A 22,478-nucleotide genomic window follows, 5' to 3' on the forward strand; every position below is an offset into this window, starting at 1 on the left:
CCGTAGGAAGATGCTGGGAGCACTGCAGAGACCCGTGCCCAGACGCCTGGTGGGAAGGGTGGCAGGAGCCTGGCACGTGGCTAGGCGTGGCCTGAGGCTGCCTTCCTCTCCAGAGCTGGCAAGGCCACTGGGACCGGGCAATGTGGATCCTGCCCCCACCAGAGCTGGGTCTGCTTCCCCAGAGCCCCCTTTCCCACAGCCCCGAGGGGAGGCAGTGGCAGCTGCTGGCCACGAAGGAGGGTGCAGAGAGAGGCAGAAGGGCAGAGAAACCAGTTTATTGCAGAGCAGCCCATTCCAGGCAGCCCGAGGGGATCGGAAGGAGACCCCTCGCCCTCCCACCAGCCCTGGGCTCCCGGCCTTAGGCATGTATCAAAAGTAAAAACAGGTGAGTAGCCTCAGCTTGTGGAGTTGGTCCCCAGATGCGGTCAAGCACACGGCGCTTGGGGGCTTGTGCAGGAGAGGGGCTCCTGTCGTGTGGGGGGGGGGAGGCTCGTGTGGGGGGGGAGCCAAGCAAGTTGGAGGGCTGTGGGGGGGTCTGGCAGGCACTTGGGAATCAAAGGGCGGGGCCGGCCCTTCAGCCACGGGTCAGCGCCCGCCCTTAAGGCAGAATGCTGAGAGGCAGAGGCCGGGAGGGGTGCCCCCCCCAGATTGCACAGCCCCAGGGGGGGGCTCCACGGCCCCCCCAAGACAATCAGGCTGAGCAGGCAGCCAAGGCACAGGGGAGGCTCCCCGGAGGGGCAGCCCAGGAGGGCAGTCCAGAGCACGGCATGAAGGGGCTTTTGGGGGCTCGTGCAGAAGCAGTGGGCCTGGCGGCTGAGGGTCCTGGGGCCCGGCTATGAGGAGGGCTGCCCTCGCTAGGGGTTCGGCCGTTGGGGCAGCTCAGTTCTGCCCTTCGTCCCGCAGCTCGGAGGGGAGGAACTTGTACTGCTGCTGACGGATCATGGCCAGCTTCTTCCGGGCCTCCTCCAGTTCCCGCTCTTTGCGCAGCATCTCTTCCTGGGCGGCGATGATCTGAGGAGGAGGAGGAGAAAGAATCGGCAGCGGTCACCTCAGGGGAAGCCCATCCGGCCCCGCTCCAGCCCCTCCCGAAGGGGGGGAGCCTTACCTGCGCAATCCCCCCCACCATCCGCTCCTTCACCACCACCGTCGCGTTCTCCTCGTCCTCGAAGGCCGCCGCCTTCTGCGCCGCCTTCACCAGGTTGTCTGAGGCCCTCTTCACCGCGTTGCCGGCCGCCTGGAGGATTAGCAATAGCGATAGCAGTTAGACTTATATACCGCTTCATAGGGCTTTCAGCCCTCTCTAAGCGGTTTACAGAATCAGCATATCACCCCCAACAACAATCCGGGTCCTCATTTCAGCCAGATAGATAGATAGATGATAGATAGATAGATAGATAGATAGATAGATAGATAGATAGATAGATAGATAGATAGATAGATAGTTAGTTAGTTAGAGAGAGAGAGAGAGAGAGATAGCAATAGCAGTTAGACTTATATACCGCTTCCTAGGGCTTTCAGCCCTCTCTAAGCAGTTCACAGAGTCAGCATATTGCCCCCAACAACAATCCGGGTCCTCATTTCAGCCAGATAGATAGATAGATGATAGATAGATAGATAGATAGATAGATAGATAGATAGATAGATAGATAGTTAGAGAGAGAGAGAGAGAGAGAGATAGCAATAGCAGTTAGACTTATATACCGCTTCATAGGGCTTTCAGCCCTCTCTAAGCAGTTCACAGAGTCAGCATATTGCCCCCAACAACAATCCGGGTCCTCATTTCAGCCAGATAGATAGATAGATGATAGATAGATAGATAGATAGATAGATAGATAGATAGATAGATAGATAGAGAGAGAGAGAGAGAGAGAGAGATAGCAATAGCAGTTAGACTTATATACCGCTTCATAGGGCTTTCAGCCCTCTCTAAGCAGTTCACAGAGTCAGCATATTGCCCCCAACAACAATCCGGGTCCTCATTTCAGCCAGATAGATAGATAGATGATAGATAGATAGATAGATAGATAGATAGATAGATAGATAGATAGATAGATAGATAGATAGATAGATAGATAGTTAGTTAGAGAGAGAGAGAGAGAGAGAGATAGCAATAGCAGTTAGACTTATATACCGCTTCCTAGGGCTTTCAGCCCTCTCTAAGCAGTTCACAGAGTCAGCATATTGCCCCCAACAACAATCCGGGTCCTCATTTCAGCCAGATAGATAGATAGATGATAGATAGATAGATAGATAGATAGATAGATAGATAGATAGATAGATAGATAGATAGAGGGAGAGAGAGATAGCAATACCAGTTAGACTTATATACCGCTTCATAGGGCTTTCAGCCCTCTCTAAGCGGTTTACAGAGTCAGCATATTGCCCCCAACAACAATCCGGGTCCTCATTTCAGCCAGATAGATAGATAGATGATAGATAGATAGATAGATAGATAGATAGATAGATAGATAGATAGATAGATAGATAGATAGTTAGAGAGAGAGAGAGAGATAGCAATAGCAGTTAGACTTATATACCGCTTCATAGGGCTTTCAGCCCTCTCTAAGCGGTTTACAGAGTCAGCATATTGCCCCCAACAACAATCCGGGTCCTCATTTCAGCCAGATAGATAGATAGATGATAGATAGATAGATAGATAGATAGATAGATAGATAGATAGATAGATAGATAGATAGTTAGAGAGAGAGAGAGAGAGAGATAGCAATAGCAGTTAGACTTATATACCGCTTCATAGGGCTTTCAGCCCTCTCTAAGCGGTTTACAGTCAGCATATTGCCCCCAACAGTCTGGGTCCTCATTTCAGCCAGATAGATAGATAGATAGATGATAGATAGATAGATAGATAGATAGATAGATGATAGATAGATATAGAGAGAGGGAGAGATAGATATAGAGGGAAGGAGGGATAGATATAGATAGATATAGATAGATAGATAGATAGATAGATAGATAGATAGATAGATAGATAGATAGATAGATAGATATAGATAGATAGATAGATAGATAGATAGATAGATAGATAGATAGATATAGAGAGAGGGAGAGATAGATATAGAGGGAGGGAGGGAAGGAGGGAGAGATAGATATAGATAGATAGATAGATAGATAGATAGATAGATAGATAGCAATAGCAGTTAGACTTATATACTGCTTCATAGGGATTTCAGCTCTCTCTAAGCGGTTTACAGAGTCAGCATATCGCCCCCAACAACAATCCGGGTCCTCATTTCACCCACCTCGGAAGGATGGAAGGCTGAGTCAACCCTGAGCCGGTGAGATCTGAACCGCTGAACTGCAGATAACAGTCAGCTGAAGTGGCCTGCAGTACTGCACTCTAACCACTGCACCACCTCGGCTCTTTTTAATATATATATATATATATATATATATATATATATAGATAGATAGATAGATAGATAGATAGATAGATAGATAGATAGATAGATAGATAGATAGATATAGATATATAGAGATAGAGATAGAGAGATAGAGATAGATAGATAGATAGATAGATAGATAGATAGATAGATAGATAGATAGATAGATAGATATAGATATATAGAGATAGAGAGAGATAGAGATAGAGAGAGATAGAGAGATAGAGATAGAGAGATAGATAGATAGATAGATAAAGAGATAAAGAGATAGAGAGAGGTATAGGTATAGAGATAGAGATATATAGATATATAGATGGAGATAGAGATAGAGAGAGAGAGAGATGGATAGATATAGATATAAATAGCAATAGCAGTTAGATTTATATACCGCTTCATAGGGCTTTCAGCCCTCTGTAAGTGGTTTACAGAGTCAGCATATCGCCCCACAGTCTGGGTCCTCATTTCACCCACCTCGGAAGGATGGAAGGCTGAGTCAACCTTGAGCCGGTGAGATTTGAACCGCCGAACTGCAGCTAACAGTCAGCTGAAGTGGCCTGCAGTACTGCACTCTAACCACTGCGCCACCTCGGCTCGGATTCCGGAAGGAAGGGGGTTACCCACCGGGGCGGCCTCGGTCACCCTCTGCCTGCAGACCCCTGAGTGAGGGGGAGGCGGTGCCTAGGGCCCCCATCCCTCCCAGGAAACTTCTAGCCCAGTGTTTCTCAACCTTGGTAACTTGAAGATGTCCGGACTTCAACTCCCAGAATTCCCCAGCCAGCAGTGTTTCTCAACCTTGGCAACTTGAAGATGTCTGGACTTCAACTCCCAGAATTCCCCAGCCAGCATTCGCTGGCTGGGGAATTCTGGGAGTTGAAGTCCAGACATCTTCAAGTTGCCAAGGTTGAGAAACACTGTTCTAGCCCATGGCCGACAGGGAAGGCGTCCTGCCCCCCCCCCCCCTCAATCCCTCAGGCGCCTCTATCCTCCTCACCTGCAGGCGCTTCATGGCCTCGGAGTCCTGGTCCGCCTTCACCTTGCACGCCACCAGGAGCTGCGCCGTGGAGGCCGCCACCTGCTTGGCGGAGGAGATGAGCTTCTCTTCGCTGGCGTGGCCTTGGACCGCCGCGTTAGCGGCTTCACAGAGGTTGTTGGTGGCAGCGGCCACCATCCGGGCCTTGGCGGAAGAAGGAGGGAGGCAAGCAAAGGATGAGGCAGCCGCTGCAGACACCGCCACTCGCCACGCAGACTGAATGCCCCGGAAGCCCCCCTTTCTGCCCAAGCGCTCCCTTCCCTGATTGACAGGGCGGCTGGGGAGGGGCTTGGGGGCCTCAGGTTAGAGCAAAGGGCTCCCCTGCCCACGCTGGAATGTGGGAGGGGCCTCCCTCTGTCATTCCAAGCAAGCAGAGACCCTTTCCGGTGAGTGGGCAGCCTCCCCCCCCTGCCCCCTCCACACTCACGGCTGAAATGAGGCCTTGAGACCACTGTCCGTCATCCAGGGCGTTGGCTGGGATGGCGCCCACCTGGCAGAGAAAGATAGAGTGGTCAGCTCCAGGCCAGACTGGAGGGCTTCCTGCCCAGGTGCCCGCCCCCCCCCTCACTCACTCACCTTGCCTTGGGCCACCAGTTCCCTCTGGGCCGCGGAAGCTGCCTTCACCAGGGCGCTGGTGGCCGCAGCGATGGACTTGGCTGCCTCCAAGATCTGCTCTTCAAAGTTGAGGCTCTCGTCTGCTTGCTGGAGAGGGAGGGGACATTAGCAGGGCGGGGGGGGGGGGGAAGGCTTCCCCGGGGTGTAACAACCGGGGCTCTGAGCCAGAGGGAACATTTCCGGTTCCCCCCCTTGTGCTCGAAACGGGCATGAAAAAGCCCCCGACTGGCTCTGCCCAGGACGGAGGCACAGCCTGGCTGGCACAGAACTATGTCTTCTTTTGGGGGGGGGTAGGAGCTGTGGCCGGAGTCCCCCTAAGGCCCCCTGCCCTGGGGGTCTGCAAGGAGCTGCCCAGGCTGTCCCGGGAGCCAGCGGTTTCCCGTCGGGGTGGCACGGAAGTGGCCGAGCTGAGCTGGCAGCAACTCCCGTGTGTCGCTAGGGGGTGGGGGCCCACCTTAGGCTTGGCTCGCGGCTTCAGCTGCTCCAGCTTCTTTGCTGCGGCCTCGATTGCGGCGGCTGCCCCCAACAGCTCGTTTTCGGCAATGACTGTGGGGTCCTCGGGGTCGACCCACTCGGTCCCTGCGGGGGGGGGGGGGGACAAGAGGCCACAGAGGTCCAGCGCTTCTCCAATGCCCCGGCTTCCCTTGCTGAAAAGGGCATTCACGCCCCACACCTGACCGGGCCTCTCCCACCTCCCTCCCCTCGTTACATGGGGCAAGAGCAGCCGCCTTTGGACGGAGCCCCCACCCAACAGACTGAGAGAGCCGGAGCCCTGCGAGGAAGGCATCTCCCCGCCTACCTTTCATGGCTTCGGCCGCCTGGATGAGCTCCGTGACGGAACCAGCCACCCGCTTGGAATAGCCGGACAGCTGCTGCTTTAGGTCGTGGCTGGGCTTCTGCAGGATCTGAGGAAGGGGGGAGGAGGAGGAGGAGTCATGATGGGCACCCTCGGGGCCAACTGGAGCCCATTACCCATTGCTGCTGGCAGCGGCTGCTTGGGGGTGGGGGGGCGAAGGCAGTAGTGGAGCCAGGAGCCGGGAGGGGCTGGAAAGGGAGGGAAATCTGGGGTTGCCCGGAAGGGCTGGAGAAGCCAGACGGGGGCCTCCAAGTGCCTTTCCTCCCATCCCCTGAGGCTTCCCCAACTCATAGGGCTGGGGCTTCCTGGCCGGGCAGGGAATAACAATAGCAATAGCAGTTAGACTTATATACCGCTTCATAGGGCTTTCAGCCCTCTCTAAGCGGTTTACAGAGTCAGCATATCGCCCCCGCAGTCTGGGTCCTCGTTTCACCCACCTCGGAAGGATGGAAGGCTGAGTCAACCCTGAGCCGGTGAGATTTGAACAGCCGAACTGCAGATAGCAGTCAGCTGAAGTGGCCTGCAGTACTGCATTTAACCACTGCACCACCTTGGCTCTTTTTAATATAGATATAGAGATATATAGATATAGATATACACACACACACACAAACACACACACACACACACACACAGAGAGAGAGAGAGAGAGATCGGAAGAGATAGAGATATAAATAGCAATAGCAATAGCAGTTAGACTTATATACCGCTTCATAGGGCTTTCGGCCCTCTCTAAGCGGTTTACAGAGTCAGCATATCGCCCCCAACAACAATCCGGGTCCTCATTTTACCCACCTCGGAAGGATGGAAGGCTGAGTCAACCCTCAGCTGGTCAGATTTGAACTGCCGAACTGCAGAACCGCAGTCAGCTGAAGTAGCCTGCAGTGCTGCATTTAGCCACTGCGCCACCTCGGCTCAGGGAGATGGGACAAGATGAAGGTTGACCTCTCTGCATGTGGGGGCTTCTTCTGCCCGTTAGAATTGTCCCCACAGCACAAAGGCCAGCGTCCCACATGGCCGGCAGCCTAAAGTCTCATCCCGCAGGGGGAAAGCCGTCATCCTTGGGCACCCCTAGGCCTTAGTCACTCGGCGGCCAAGCCTAGCACACACACACACACATGGTCTTTTATCCCACCCTCACACACAGTGCATGCCGCACTCACCCGCTGGGTCGAAGAAAGCGGAGGGGGTGGAGGGGGGGCGGGAGGAAGAAGAGGCACACTATTTGGGGGCGGGAGTGGGGAGGGACAGGGACCTACCACCAGGACGTGCTCCAGAAGCTCCAGGTAGCCGCTAGCACACTCCTTGCCAAAGCGAAGGGCTCGGTGCCGCACCTCACTGCCCACCTCTGGGTGGCACGCAGCTTCCTGGAAGGAGACAGGCAGATGATTGCCAGCCCGAGGCAGAAAGGAGAGGGACTGCCCTCTACCCCCACAGCTGCCCAACCACAGCCCCTGCCCCCTGGAGGAGGGTTGCGAGAGGCCCGTTCGAGGGGTGCCCCTGCCGGCCTTCTCCAGCGCCCCCCCTCATCAGGTTGCACGATCAGACGCCTTCCTCCTCCCCCATCAGCCTCCCACTGCTCCGGACCGTGGCCCCTCCCCGAGCAAGACCCCAGGGCCCACCTTGCAAGAGCGCAACATGTCCGCAATGGCGCGGCGGCTCAGGTTGGCTGTGGCTATGACGTCTTCCTGGCGGCAGGAGTTGCCGGCTGCCACCGCCTTGGCTGTTGCCATGGTGATGCCTTTGGTCATGCGAATGAAGTCTTCCGGCGTGGAGGTCTTGGCAGGGGGCACCTGGGAGCAGAACACCTGGAGGGGGAGGAGGGGAGGAGTCAGCATGGGGGGCCGGGTTGGGGGGGGGTGTCAGCTGTCAGCTACGGGGAGCAGGAAGGGGACCGTCCCTCACCGCCAGCTCCTGCCGAATGTGCTCGATGGTGGCCTCCAGGGCCCGCGTCCCCTTGGTGGCCTCGTCCTCCACGGCTTTGACCGTCTTCAAGAGCGACGTGACGTTGGTGACCATCACCTGCCGACAAGCATCCAGAGAGCCGCTCAGGGACCAGCCAGCCATCTCGTGTGGTGCCTGCCTCTTCTCCCCCCAAGCAGGAGCCCACCCTCAGCCAGCACCCTCCTCCGCCCTGACCTTCGCGGAGTTCTTCAGCTGGTATACCGCAGGATCGTCCCCAGACTTGCCAGCAGCGGCTTTGGTGGCGCTGATCAGGTCCCCCAGGGCTTTAGCGACGTCCTTGACCGCGTTGATCAGAACCACCTGGGCACAGAGAGGAGGGCAGGATGAGGCAGAGCCCAGGGCACACCTGCCCACCACCTGTGGCCGCGGCCCTGACCTGAGTCTCGGGGTCCTCAGAGCCCAAACTGGCAGCGCCCAGCTTCACCACCTCTGCCAGGCGTGTAATGGTCGTCACCGAAGACTGTGCCGCTTGGGCCAGCTTCTCCTGGCTGGCAGTGGCATTCTGCACCAGCACTTTGGTATCTTCCACCAGCGCTTTGGCTGTCTTCAGGATGCCTTCCCTGCCAAGGAAAGAGCCCGTCAGAGCCCGCCGGAGGCCGAGGGGATGGCATCAAGGAGCTTCCGCCCACCAGCCCACGGCAGCCACCACCTGTGGTCAGCGAAGGTCTCCGCGTTCTCCCGGTTGAGGGTCCCAGCGGTGGCAAACATGATGGTGGTGTCCAGATCTGCGATGATGCCCGAAACGGCACTGGCTGCGGTGATGCACGCCTGGGTGCCCCGGTTGCCGGCCTGGAGGGCCGCCAGCACGTGGGAAACCTGCAGGGGAGCAAAGGCAGGACACCCGTTATGGTCGGAGGGTCCCATCCCCAATACGCACCCAGGTGGGGGGGAGGCACGAGGGGGGCTACAGTCACCTTCTCCGAAACCTTGCGGGCGCATTCAATCAGCTCCTTCTTGGTGTAGGCATCGCTGGGGCTGCACTGGAGGGCCCCGGCGTTGGTCACCAGAGCAGCACAGCCGTGGCCCAGCTCCTGCACGCGGTTCTTAATGTGGGCGCCAATCTGGAGGGGAGCAGGGAATTCAAGAAAGCGCCTCATTGGCTGCCAGCTCTGCCTCGGGGCGAGGTGGGGGAAACGTGGTACGCTCCTTTTCCATAAACCCCCTTAGGAGCTCCCCGACTCAGCACCGTCTCCCTTGCCCTGGGCTTCTATGCCTGTCGAGCCAGGATAGGAACAGGCGGAAGCGACTCGCCAGGGAAGTTTCCTCCAGACAGAGGCAGAACTGTGCCAGCCTGCCCTCTTCCCACACCCCAGGAATTCGAACTGCCTGGCGCGCACTCTGTTGCCAGGGTCTCTGCAGCAGACTCCAAATGCTCCTGCCAAGACCACCTCCAAGGCCCTCCCCTCCCCAGACTCACCTCTTCATTCTCGGCTGTGAGGGCAGCGGGCTTGGCCTGCAGGGCGAGGTGCCCGTAGTCCGTGGTCAGCTGGTTGGCCAGGATGCCAAGTTCATCTGGGTTGGTGGTGGATTTGGTCACCTGTGGCGGCAGCGTAAGACAGGAGGTAGGAATTGTGGGGGGGGGGAGGCTCAGGCCTGGGCTCTGGCAGGGGGTCTGCATGGCAGCCCGTCCCTCAGCTCTCGTGCCCAACACCCACCCTTCCCTTCAGCTCACCATCTCCTGCACCGTCACCGCGATGGCCTTGGCCGTCTTCACCATGGTGGTCTGGTAGTCCACAAAGGTGCCTTCGGGCTCCCCCATCGGGCCCTCGTCCAGCTGCCCAAGGGAAGGAGAGAGCCCAGGAGGCGGGGCTGCTGCCCTGCTTCTCAGCATACGCCCTTCGTCCCCCCCACATCCTCCCCACGGCTTTTCTTTTGGCTGACGCCAAGATTGCCCTGATGGGGAAGGGGCAGGCAAGGTGGCCGACAGGGGCGACTTTAGCACCCCAAAAGACTGGACAGCAAATGCTTCCAAGATTCTCAGCTGAGCCCCTCTGACTCCGCCTGCACCCCCCCTCTACAAAGCTGCTTTGGCAAGGCTTGTGGTGCCAAGGGAAGTCGGGCACAGGGGCTGCCCAGAAAGGAGGCCCATTGGCCCGAGGGAGGCCGGGCCGTGGCTTCCTTGCTCACCTGGTTGATGGCCTGCCGGATAGAATCCACCATGCCGCCTACCACTCCCGCAGCGCTGGCGGCTTCGTTCAGGGTGGCCGTGAGGTCTTCCACCGCCTCCCTCATCATCTGCGCCGCCTCCTCCAGGGCCTCCTGTGTGTGGGCCGCCTGCTGCAGAGAGAGGCCCCCCGTCAGACCCCGGCACATCCCCACAACCTCCGTCCTCAGACACGCCTCCAGTGCCAGCCCCACCGGGTACCTTGGGGTTTCCCCCGGCCTCCTTGGCTGTGTAGAGCATCTGCAGGCCGGACTCCGCCAGGGTCTTGGTCTGGTCCAGAAGGTTCATTTGCTGCTGGTGGTTCAGCATCTTGGAGGCTGCACCCACCGCAGCCATGACCAGGGGTTCAAAGTACTGGGCCAGCTGGGAGACCTGGAGGAGGAGAAAAGGTTATAGCAATAGACTTGTTATAGCAATAGACTTATATACCGCTTCATAGGGCTTTCAGCCCTCTCTAAGCGGTTTACAGAGAGTCAGCATATTGCCCCCAATAACAATCTGGGTCCTCATTTTACCCACCTCGGAAGGATGGAAGGCTGAGTCAACCCTGAGCCGGTGAGATTTGAACCGCTGAACTGCTGATCTAGCAGTAGCCTGCAGTGCTGCATTTAACCACTGCCCCACCTCGGCGTGGGGTGGGGATGGAGACGGAGTGATGGGGGCCGGCGTAATGGGTTGGGCAATAAAGATGCTGCTCTCCAAGCGGAACGAGGGGGCCAGTTGAGGACAAGAGGGCAGGAGCCAAGGGGACCCCGCACGGAGCCTACCCGTCTTCTTCAGGGCCCCGAGTACTTTCCATCTCTCTCACCAAGCGGAAGCTCACCCCCCCCCCACCTGTCTCAACCTACAGCTGGGTGGGTGTGGAGGGCAACACCGGTGTCACAGGCAGCCCTGGCTGAGGCTCAGCCAGGGAACCCCTAGTTCGTTCCCAAACTTCCAGTTGGCCCATTGGGGGCACTTTTCACCTTTTCCTGAAGCCTGGGGAGGGCAAAAATGGTCTCCCCCTGGCCCTCCGGAAGGGCAAAAAATCAGGTGGCCGGCGTGCCCATGCGCACCGGAGCTGACGGCTGGCGTGCCACCAAATATGGCTCCGTGTGCCACTTGTGCCATGCATGCCAAAGGCTTGCCACCATGGACCTAAACCATGCCAGCAAACCACAATGGCTGTTTGTACCACAGAGCGTGGCCAAAAGATGGGCTTTTGGACCAGGTGCCACCAAACCTCTTTTGAACCCGGCAAAGAATCTGACGCAAACGGAGCCAGGATGGCACAAAACCTGGCAGCCCGAAAGACTCTTCTGGTCTAGAGCCCCCACACAGGGCGGCCGGGGAGGGGGGAGACGTGCGCGGTGGGCTGCAGAGGTTCAAAGCCCTGTAGAGGGACTGGAGGCCCCCCTCCTTCCCCCCCCCCGCATCATGAAGAAGGTGCCGGAGTGCAGCCTGAGAGTCTGGGGCTCGCCCGCCTTTCGCTTGGCACTGCCAGCGGAGGTTTCCTGCTGCTGCAGCCGGCAGCCTCACCTTGTGGCCCAGCTGGGAGGCCTCCGCACGAGCAGCGCCTGCCACGGGGTCGATGAGGTTGCTGATCTCCTGAACAGCTGCAAGCATCTGGTTGTGCAGGGCCTGTGGAAGGAGTCAGGCTTGAGCACCAGTGGGGGACAGGGGGGGGGGCAACTCCCCTTTCCCAGAAACTGGAGCAGGACCCAATTCTGACCCTGAAGGGCCTGCAGTCTCTTCCAGAAGAGCCCTCCCTCCCTCCCCCCCGTCCTCCTTTTCTGCACTGCCGGAGACGACGGCCCTTCTGGCATCCACAGGCCCTCCAACTTGGGTGACGTGGCAGTCAAGAGACTCTCCCCTCCTCACCTCCTGGGAGATGCCTTCGCGAGGCGCCAGCTGCTGGCTGATGGCTGCCAAGGAGGCCTGGTCCACGTCACGGACACACCTGTTCAGCGTTTCAATGGTCTCGTCGCACTCCCGCTGGCCTGGAGCCTTGTCCCTGCAGACAGCAAGGGCAACCAGATGTGCACACTTGGGCACCTCCCTACTTCCCTGCCCCCCCCCATGGCTGCCTCAGTTCTGCCCTCCCCAGTTCTGCTAGCCACAGAGATGCCAACGTGCTGCCAAGGATTTGGAGGACAGAGGGAGTCGCTTTTCCAGACATCTGGCAAGGAGTTGAAGATGGCAATTCCTGGATCTCCCCAGTTGTGTGAATGGTCTCTCTCTCTATCCCTCTGTCCCCCACCCCCCCACCAAGGGGGAAAGAGAGCTGGGCAAACAGGGAGCCCCCACCTCATGTTGGTGATCAGCTTCTTGATCGAATCGGAGACGGTGCGCGAATGGCCTGCCAGCACCGACCACTTGGGTGGGTCCTTCGGGTTGACCGCCAGAGAGCGAGCCGTCTGGATGAGGCCAGCCGAGCTTTCCAACATGGTCTTGGCAGAGGAGAGGATGGGCTCCATGGCCCTGCGCCCCTACAGGGAACCAGCAGAGAGCCATTCCAGGACAACAGGCCAAAGGCTGCCCAGAGCGGACCCCTTCCTCCTTCCCTGCCCCCAGCAACCTCTCCCTACCTCTGGGCTGATCTGGGCAGGGATGGTGGCAAACTCGGGATTAGAGGCGAAGGCCGTCAGGTTCTCCACCGCTTCAATCAGTGGGGCTGTGGCATCACGGCAGCGCTCGCGGTTCTCCGGAGTGAAAGCGCCATCCAAAGCCTGCGGGAAACACACACACACACCCTTGGGCCTTTACCTTCCATGCCGGGATAAAAAAGCTCCCGGAGCCCAGAACCAGCCACTTCTTGCTCCCACAGAAGCTAGCAATAGCAGTTAGACTTATATACCGCTTCATAGGGCTTTCAGCCCTCTCTAAGCGGTTTACAGAGTCAGCATATCGCCCCCAACAACAATCCGGGTCCTCATTTTACCCACCTCGGAAGGATGGAAGGCTGAGTCAACCTTGAGCCGGTGAGATTTGAACCGCTGAACTGCAGATAGCAGTCAGCTGAAGTGGCCTGCAGTACTGCACCCTAACCACTGCGCCACCTCGGCTCCCAGCCCACACAAAGCTGAGAGGCACCCACACAACCAAACTGGAGGAGGGTCAGCCCGCAGTGACAAGGGTGGTCACCTCCACCCTCCCCTGGACAGAAACTCTCCCCCATCCTCTGCAGGATGACTTTGCAAAGACCCTAAACCGCCCTCCTCTGGCCCGGAGAACAGCCTAAGCATGCAGCGCAAACACAGCTGCTCAGTTCGAGCCAGCCAGACACAGCCCCCTATTGACCCTGAGCCTGTGGGCCTCTGCGTTCCATGGCTCCCAAGCGCAGGGCTCCCCTTTCTCTCTGCCAGGAATCTGCGGGTACCTTGATGGTCTTGACCAGGTTGGCTGTGCTGTTGGCTACCTCCTTGGCAGACTGGACAAACTGGCGCTTGGCCACTGGATTGGCGGTGCGGGAGGAGGCCAGTCGGCAGGTATTGCAAAGGGCGGAGGTGTGCTTGGCCACGATGGTAGCAGCCGACAAGACCTGCGGAAGGCAAGGAGGCCCCTCTGCCTTAGCTCCTTAGCCCTAAGGAGGCTCAAGGAAACACCACCCTCCTCCCCGGCCTCCATGTGAGGAGCCCCACTGGCTGTGGGGCTGCATTCACCACTGCCTGGCTCAAGCCCCCCCCCCCCCCCCCCCCCAAATACGCAACAGAATAACAGAGCTGGAAGGGACCCTGAAGGTCCTCTACCATTCTGGACAAGTAGGTTATCCAGTCTCTTCTTGAAAACCTCCAGTGTTGGAGCTCCCACAACATCTGGAGGGAAGCCGTTCCCCTGATGAATTGTTCCAACTGCCAAGAAATTCCTCCTTGGAAACACCCATCTTCCCTCCTGGCCACAGGTGGCCGTTACCTGTGACTGTGTGCAGGCTGGGTCAATCAGGTTCTGGCAGGCCATTTGGATGGCTTGGTTGGCTCTGGCAAACTGGGTGGGGTCCACCAGGCCTTGCTGACCGGCCTGGCTGTTGGGGTCAGAAACGCCCACCAAATACGCTGCCTGTAACAGAGCATGGATGGGGGGGATCTTGAGAGCAGGGAAGACAAACACCCACACCCACAAACACCCCACAACGCCTCTGCTCCACAGTTGGGAGCATCGTGCGCCCCCCAGCCCAGCCTCACGAGGAGCCCCCCGGCTCCCACCTGGGCCGCTGCTTCCGTGAAGCCACAGAGGGCCTTGGAGGCGGTGCTGACGGACTCCCCAAACTCTGGCATCTTGCTGTTCTTGGCATTCTGTGAGATGCCCGCCATGGCCTCGCCCAGCACCTGCAGGAGACAGAAGGCAGGGAAGCAGTGGGTGGGTGCGTGGGGGCAAGGAGCAGCTTCCCAGGCCCTTCGGAGGGAGCGGTTTCAAAGGGGGGAGGGAGAAGCGGTTGCAGAGATGACCCAGGGAGGGGATGGAGACCCCCTTCGCCCCTACAGGGAATCAGCAGAGGGTCTTGGAGCAGAAGCTGGACGTCCTTCTGTCTGGCCACCTACCCTGAGCTTTGGGGGGACTTGAAGGCCTCAAGAGTCTCTCCCAACAAGGGTTCTAAGCGCTGGCTCAGGCCCATTGGACCCCCCAGCCCCGCTCACCTTGGAGTTCTCCATGACGCTGTCCAGGCAGTTGAAGTACGACATGTCGCTGACGGCCTGGGTGGGGTTCTCCAGAAGTTCCCGCACCGTCTGGAGAGGAGAAGCCGTCAGCTGAGCCTCAGGCAGGCCACCCTGCCTGCCCCCCCGTCAGCTCCACGGCACCTGCCCTCCTCCAGGCGGGGCTGGCTCACCTCCAGCTCCCGCAGAGCATTGTCACACTCCTTCTGGCCCGGGGCCTGCTGGGTGCACATGGTGATCAGCTGGTTGATGCTGTCCGTCACAGCGCTGTCAGGTCGGAGGGAGGAGAGGAGAAAGGCTGCCATTAAGCCCACCCTGCCCTCCGCCCTGGGCACCCACGGGCCGCACGGCTCTTCTCCGAAGCCCCCACCCCCTCCTTGTCCAAGAGAGGCCCCGGCAGTTCTCACAGGCTGGGCCTCCTTCGGGTACCGTCGACCGGGCAGTGCCGGTTGGCGACTACTCGGGGCAGGTCTTTCTCTGTAGCTGCTCCGGCCCTGTGGAATGATCTCCCCCGCAGAGATCCGGACCCTTCCCACTCTCTTGGCCTTCCGTAAGGCCACTAAAACCTGGCTGTTCCAGCAGGCCTGGGGCTGTTGACCCCAAAATACGGTCCAGCCCCATTTGGAATGGAGTGCATGATGTGTTTTTTAAATCTATCTTCTCTTTCCTTCTATTCTTTCTGATTATTTGTATTGTTAGCCGCCCGGAGTCCTACGGGATTGGGCGGCATACAAATGCTATTAAACTTTGAAAGGGGGCGAGGAGGCTCCACTTCCCACCCACCCCCACCGCAATTGGGCCGCTTACCGGGCAGCTGCTGCCAGCTGGTTCTTCAGGTTGGGCCCCGCAGGATCTGCGGAGAGAGCTTTGGCTGCCAGGAGCAACTTGCTGGAGGAGAGCGAGATGCCCTTCAGGTTGGACACCAGCTGGCCCTGGGCCTCCTTGGACTGCAGGGGAGGGAGGGAGGGAGACAGAGGGAGTCATCGGACCCTCGAGCCACACCCAGCCAGCCCCTCGCTGCAATCGGTATTCCATGACGGGCGGCCCCCTCTCCCCCTGCCTACATCCTCTCCCTGCCCAGCTTGCTAGAAAGGGGGCAGTTCCCAAACCCATCTGCCCCCCTCCCCTTTCGCCTTGGGACCTCACAGCCAAGCAAATGGTTTCTCTCCAGCCTGAGCTCTTAGTCCCCAGAGCCCAGGTGTAGCTGAGCCTTCACCCAGCCTCCCCCGTGTAGCCCCTCTGCCCTCCACGGGATGCCAAGAGCAAGGAGGAGTCTGGCTGTCGCTGCCACATCCCACCCCAGGCTCCCCTGGTCTGGCCTGCTCTGCCCCCGCTGGGCTGTGCTGGACCTCCAGACTCCCCCAAGCAGATTCCCCCAAGAAGGGCCTAAGGCTTCCCCTCCCTTCCCCCGGAACGGCCTTACAGGAAAGAGAGCAGTGTTTCATCTCTGGTCACCCCCCCGCCCTCTGAAGCGTTCTCTGCTCTGAAAGCCCCGGGGCCTCACCCGGCCTGCCAGCCACGGGGCAGCTCCCTTGGCCATGGGCACCATGGCATCTGCCTGCCAGCCCCCCCAGAGAGAACCTGCCCTGGACACTCTCTGGAGCAGCTCCTGCCTTCACTTTGCACCCCGCCTGGGCTCTGTCCTTCAAACGACCCGCTTGTGCCTCCCCCACCCCCCCAGGAGGCTCTGTGTGTGCAGCCCCTCCCACGTGCCTTGAGGTGAGGTGCTCCTTCTTCTCCTCCTCACCCCGCCAAGGCAGCTCTTACCTGGGACTGGCCGGCCATCTCCACCCCAGCCTGCAGGAACTCATTGAAGTCCTGGCCAAACTTGCCGGATGCCTTGGCCAGGTTCTGGGGGGTCCCACGCGATGCCTGCACCAACTCATTGACCGACTGGTTCAAGCCAGCCGCAGCCTGGTTGAGTTGGCTCTGGGCCTCCTGGAAGTTCTTGGTGCTGGGAGGAAACTGGGAGCAGAGAGAGGGTGTCAAACTCAAGAGGCCCGAGGGCTGCTCTCGACTCCTGACCAACCAGGAATTGGCCGCAGCCCAGGTGGTTTCCCTTAAGGACCAGGTCACAGGATCTGCTCCCCTCCACACGGACACCTGCAGCCCCTCCCTCCCTCCAGGGGACACCATGCCTGAGGACTGGCATGGTGGCCCCTTCCGCTGCCCGGCCCACGGCCCAGTTCCGCAAATCCACACCCTGGGGGCTTCCTGGTTAATCTCCCCACGTCTTCAACTCCCCAAACACCCAGCAGCCACCCGCAGATCTCGAGGACTGAGGCACTGTGGAGCCTGTGGGTGGGGGGGAGGGCATGTTCCACTCTGGGTCCCTCCCGGGGATGAGCTTGGGCAGGGAAGTGGCTCTCTGTACAGCTTGACAGCTGGCCTGCACACATGGGGCCGGCCTGGGCTCGGCCTTGGCCCAGGCTCCCCCACCTGCCAGACCTAAAGTGCCCCCCCACTCACAGAATCGGCCAGCAGCCTCTTGCTAGCCTCGCCAACGGTGCGGATGGCAGCATCGACGTCCCGCTGACCAGGCAGGCAGTTGACACAACGGTTCAGGGCTTGGGAGACAGCCTTGGCCACCTGCACAGGAGAGACGGAGCGTTTAGCCTGCCCTCCCAGGGCAGCTCCCACCCCCCACCCCTAGCAGCTGCTGCCTCTGGCACTGCCAGGCCCAGCCAGGGCCCCGGGCTCACCTGGGCCAGGCGCTGCTGGCTCTCGGCATCCCCTGGCTTGGAAACTGCCTTGCGGGCCTCCCGGATGAGGCTGCTGGCTTTGTCCATGACGTCTGCGGCGCAGTCCAGAGTGGCTGCCTGGGCCTGAGGGTCCTCCGTGCTGGCGGCCACCCCCCGCGCAGCCTGGCTGAGGGAGCGCAGCGCCTGCGCCGCATCCCGCGCTGCAATCCCTGTGGGGAGGAGAGAGGGGCATGGGAGTCCTCGGGGATGGGCAGCCCTGCTCAGCTGTCTTCCTGCTTCCAGAGCCTGGAGATGAACGAGGGCCCCCATCCCAAGAAAGGGAAACCTAGCTGGGCTGGGGCGTCCTAAGGGGAAGTGGGGGCAGCTGTAAGGCACAAGGAGCCCCTGACCTCTCAGGCTGGCCGGGGGAGGACAGGACCGTGGCACGACAAAACCGCGGTCCACTAAAGCGCGCCCGATTAAAGCACGTCGCTGACGTCATCAGCAGCGCGACAACAACGACCGCGGAGACAAAAGGGCGCTTTAAAAAGCGCTTTTAAAGGGGAGGAAGAAGGCGGGGCTTAGCAGTGAGAAGATGGAGTTTCAGGCTACTCCTGAAATTCCTCTATACCGAAGGATTTTTTGGACGGGTTCTTTGAACCCTAGCTGTCCCGGAGAAGACAGTGAAGGTGAGGAGAGACCCAGGACCTCAGAGATACCCGCAAATCTCTGGGGGGGGGGTATTAACTCCTCGTGCCAATTCCTTTCTGGATTAGCTGCGTGCTAACTGAAACTGCAGGTTGCCCCTAAGAATGCTAGAAGTGATGTCATCTGGTAAGCTGATTTTATTATCCAAGAGAGACTGTTCGCGTTAAAAACTTAAGATAACTGAAACCAAAGAACAGGGAAATTTAGCGGCGAATTGGCTTTTTCTAATGGATTTATGGCTGGTGGTTACTTTACTTTTTAAATGCTTCAAGAAACTCCTCGACACCCTCCCCCCTCTGAATCTCCTTAAGTGGATCGTAAAATTTATTTTCTACTAATTAGCCTGTCACGATTCGACACTTTTATTACTTTACTACTCGGCTTTGTTTACAATCACAGCCTGTGAGAGACTAAGAAGTCTGTGGGGGAAAAAAAAAAGAGTTTGCAATTTTTAACTGCGACACACATCATGGCGTCCCAAAATACCTCTAAGATTTCATTTCAGAGACTTTTTTCCGCATGTAGAGGACTCTTTGATTCTTATCAAAGACTGGAAAGAAAATTGGATCATCTGATTTTAAAATATGAAGCAAAAACTGAGATTGTTGAATGTTTAAATGCTCCTGAAATACAAACGGAAAATGTGAGAAATGGTGTCTGGTCTATCTCAGAGGAAGAAAGGAGGGGGGAAGCTATAAAGAAGACTCATTTAAAAAGACAGAGTGCAGGAGGAATGGAAAATCCACCCTTGAGAATTAAAGTTAATTTGGAAAATTTTACAAGCCCAGGACAACATTATTATTATTTCATCACTGACATTCAGAGTCCAAAGGTGCCAAAACATCTTTGTCTGGATTTGATTATGAAAACATTTGGTAAATTTATCCAACGCGTGGCAATTGGCTGGAGAGGATCTTGCTATTGGAGAGACACTGGCTGATAGATGGAATGGATAGTAATATATATAATTTGGAACTGGCTGATAGATTGAAGAACACAATTGAAAACTAGTTAAACCTAATTGCTTTTTCTTGTAACAGATATAGTTGAATAATAATTGATATTGATAGTAATGTATATAATGTGGAGTTGATATGATAACTAACAATTGGAAGATTATACATAAAGAGTATTAACTACAATAATTATCACTATTAAAAACTAAATAAAATACATACAACCAAATGTTAATCAATATTGGGAAAATGTTATGGTATATGATATAATTAAATATTATGGATGTCCAGCTAAAATAGGATATGAGGATTTGATGATAATAGAGGATTTTACAAATAAGTAAATGAATTGTCAGCATGTGTTATGGATTAATTATGTAATGCATAGCTAAGGACGAAGGATGTTTAAATAACCATAGGTAATTAAAACTGGAGGTATAATGATGTTGATATGGTAAATATTCGAGTAAGATATTGAATTAATATGAATTAACGGAAGAGAAGCACCAAAGCATGTTGTAACCAGTTGATATACTTCTTCTTTTTTCTCATGATAGACACCTGTGTTTTGTTTCGTTTTCCTGCCTTGTCTCTTGTCGTTTTTGTCTTTTTCTGTATTATTTTTTATTTTTTTATTTTTTATTTTTATTTTTATTTTTTATCTGTTCTTTTTTTTCCCTTTTTTTTGATTTTTTTCCTCTCCCACCGGTGTGGGCAGGGATTGTTCAAGATTATTACTTTCATCAATATTGCTAAATAATAATTACAGTTAAATGAAATGGATATATAATAATGCCTTAGTTAATATGAGTTATGTTGGTTGACTGTGGAGGAGATGTACCAAAACTTATCTGTAATTGATTGATATATTTTTTACAGATGTAAAGAAAGATGCTGTACCTGTTTTAAACTAAAATTAAAAAACATTTATTTTTTAAAAAAAAAAAGCGCTTTTAAAGCAAGCCGATTCACGTTAAGGTAAGGGTTAGGTTAAGCGTTAGGGTTAGGTTTAGGGTTATGTTAAGCCTTAGGGTTAGGTTTAGGGTTAGGTTAAGGGTTAGTGTTAGGTTTAGGGTTAGGTTAAGGGTTAGGGTTAGGTTTAGGGTTAGGTTAAGGGTTAGGGTTAGGGTTAGGGTTAGGTTAAGGGTTAGGGTTAGGTTAGGGTTAGGTTAAGGGTTAGGGTTAGGTTAAGGGTTAGGGTTAGGTTTAGGGTTAGGTTAAGCGTTAGGGTTAGGTTTAGGGTTATGTTAAGCCTTAGGGTTAGGTTTAGGGTTAGGTTAAGGGTTAGTGTTAGGTTTAGGGTTAGGTTAAGGGTTAGGGTTAGGTTTAGGTTTAGGTTTAGGTTTGGGGGGGTTAAGTTTAGGTTTACGCGTTAATTTTAGCTTTACCGCTCACAGCGTGCTTTTTTCGTCACGCTGTGATGACGTCAGGTACGCAGTTTCGTCGAGCGCGCTTTAGGTCGACCGCGGTTTTGTGGTGGAACCGGACAGGACAGGCCACCCACAAACACGCAGAGCCCACAAGGACCAGGTACCTGTATAGTTCTCGTTGCCTTGGGCAACCTCTCCCAGCAGGTGAGCCATGGCGGAGCTGACTGCCTTGGTGCTGTTGCCCAGATCCTGGGCACACTTCTCCATCTGCAGCACAGACCGGCCGTCAGGAAGGGCCCCCGGAGGCCACCTCCCACCCACCCCCAGCCCTCACGAATCCCCCCCTTCCCAAACACACCGTCTCCCCTGGAAGGGGCTTCAGTTTGCCCTCCCGGGCAGCCGCCTTGGCCTCCTGCAGGTCTCTCTCCAGGCTCTGCACCAGGCTGAGGGCCGAGTCGATCTCCAGGGGCCCACAGGTCTCCTGCGCCTGGAGGGAAGAGGGGAACCCGTCCTGCTCACCCGCACACTCCGTCCCCCCCCCCCCGCGGGGACTCCCTGCCAAGGCAGGAGTCCCACATTTTCCTGACCAAAGGGAAGCCCCTCCACCCCGCCCTCCCCTCCCCGCGGAAAAGTGGCCAGGCTGAGTTGCGTCTCAGGCCCAGCAGCCTCCCAGAGAGAGCCAGGGGTCTCCCCTCTGCTCCTGCCCCTCTCCCCCATGGGACCGATACCCGGAGCCCCGCAGGCAAAATGGCTGACCTTCTGTGCTGCTGTGCGGAGTTCGGCAAGAGCTGCCGCCAGGTTCTTAGCGCACTGGCTGAGCTGCATGGCAGAGGCCTGATCCGAGACAGTGGGTACCGTGGCCTTGGCGGCAGCCACCATCTTCCCACCGGGCTACAGTTGGAAAGGGACGAGTAGGCGTCACGTACAGTGGCCAGGCTGGCCAGGCATGTGCCGTAAGCCCTCTGGAAGCCCCCTAGCCGGGCCAGAGACTCTGCTTACCTGCAGGAAGTTCTGGCTGGCGGCAATAAGGGCCAGCTGGGCACTGGGGCTGTCCGGCTGCGACTGGCTGCCCCGAACACCCTGCACCAGCATCGGGATCTGATCGGCCACCACCTGCGGGGAGAGAAGAAGGAGGAGGTCTCGGCTGCAGCAGCCCCCGCCCCCGGGCACCCCTGGAAGGGGGAGGATGATGGAGGCAGGCCCACCCCACCCGTGTCGGGGACAAGGAATCAGAGGGGGCTTTGAGGAGAAGGTTCCACCCCGCTTCCTGCTTACCTTGCAGCTCTGCACGAGCTGCTGCTGGGCGGAAGGGTTCTTGCTCCCTCCGGCACTGTGCTGGGCAGCCGCAATCATCTGGGTGGCAGCGGCAGCGGCTTGCTTGGCTGCATGCTGAGCAGAGAGATGCGAGTGAGGCCCTCATTCTCCCAGTCAGAAAGAGCTGGCCAGGAAGAACCAAAGGGGGGGGGGGGGAACTCACCTCCAGCCGATGCACCAGCTTCTTCTTGATGGCGTTCTGGGCTGCGGCATTGGTAGCCATGCGGAGCCCCTCAGCCGCCTCCCGCAGCCGCTGCTGCTGCTCCTCGCTGTCCGGGTGGGCCGCAGCCCCCTGGCAGGAAGGACAGAGCCCCGTCAGGAAGACCCTTCTCCCCAAATTCCTCTGCTCCATCCGGGAGGGGCAACTCCAATAAACCCCCAAGGGTGGGCTCCGGCAGGGCCCACTCGCCTGCGAGCCGCCTGCCAGGGGACTCGCCCAAGAGAGAGGGCCGTTTTCTGCATTGTCCGGCTGTGGCCACAGAGCCAAAGCGGCACCGCCGGAACCAAACGCCCCAACCCTCTGCTCCGTGGAGCTCCAGACCAGACCTTTGCCGCTTCCACCATCTTGGCTGTGGCATCTGCCAGGATCTTGGCAGCACTCAGCAATTTCCGCGAGTTTTCCAGGTCGGTCTCCCCCTCCGCGTCCGCCTTGATGGCGTTCACCAGGTCAGACGTCGCCTGGGCCAGGATGCGAGCCTGACGCACCATTTCGCCTGGCGGGCAGAGAGCAGGGAGAGGCCATGAGGGGTTGTCCGGTAACCGTGGCTGGCGTCCCCTTTCAACTCTGGGG

At 57.0% G+C, this 22,478-nt stretch overlaps 1 protein-coding gene across 1 annotated transcript in view; it reads right to left on the reverse strand.

Annotated features, from left to right (window-relative positions):
* Positions 1-259: 259 nt before the first annotated feature.
* TLN1 (talin 1) overlaps positions 260-22,478 on the reverse strand; it is a 33,332-nt gene continuing 11,113 nt past the window's right edge. Inside the window, 38 exon segments of the mRNA XM_032214272.1 lie at positions 260-1,011; positions 1,106-1,234; positions 4,390-4,572; positions 4,856-4,918; positions 5,005-5,130; positions 5,498-5,622; positions 5,843-5,948; positions 7,159-7,266; positions 7,522-7,707; positions 7,805-7,921; positions 8,039-8,164; positions 8,241-8,424; positions 8,514-8,680; positions 8,779-8,925; positions 9,282-9,401; positions 9,537-9,638; positions 9,992-10,141; positions 10,230-10,400; positions 11,547-11,648; positions 11,889-12,021; positions 12,315-12,496; positions 12,596-12,736; positions 13,387-13,548; positions 13,920-14,063; positions 14,210-14,332; positions 14,642-14,731; positions 14,833-14,926; positions 15,467-15,606; positions 16,427-16,624; positions 17,129-17,248; positions 17,362-17,570; positions 20,539-20,641; positions 20,733-20,861; positions 21,131-21,265; positions 21,374-21,487; positions 21,650-21,763; positions 21,852-21,980; positions 22,235-22,401. Of these exon segments, the coding sequence (XP_032070163.1) occupies positions 880-1,011; positions 1,106-1,234; positions 4,390-4,572; positions 4,856-4,918; positions 5,005-5,130; positions 5,498-5,622; positions 5,843-5,948; positions 7,159-7,266; positions 7,522-7,707; positions 7,805-7,921; positions 8,039-8,164; positions 8,241-8,424; positions 8,514-8,680; positions 8,779-8,925; positions 9,282-9,401; positions 9,537-9,638; positions 9,992-10,141; positions 10,230-10,400; positions 11,547-11,648; positions 11,889-12,021; positions 12,315-12,496; positions 12,596-12,736; positions 13,387-13,548; positions 13,920-14,063; positions 14,210-14,332; positions 14,642-14,731; positions 14,833-14,926; positions 15,467-15,606; positions 16,427-16,624; positions 17,129-17,248; positions 17,362-17,570; positions 20,539-20,641; positions 20,733-20,861; positions 21,131-21,265; positions 21,374-21,487; positions 21,650-21,763; positions 21,852-21,980; positions 22,235-22,401 (5,171 nt within the window). The 3' untranslated portion in view covers positions 260-879.

Source organism: Thamnophis elegans, chromosome 3, assembly GCF_009769535.1.
Source record: "Thamnophis elegans isolate rThaEle1 chromosome 3, rThaEle1.pri, whole genome shotgun sequence".
In the NCBI taxonomy this organism is placed as follows: domain Eukaryota; kingdom Metazoa; phylum Chordata; class Lepidosauria; order Squamata; family Colubridae; genus Thamnophis; species Thamnophis elegans.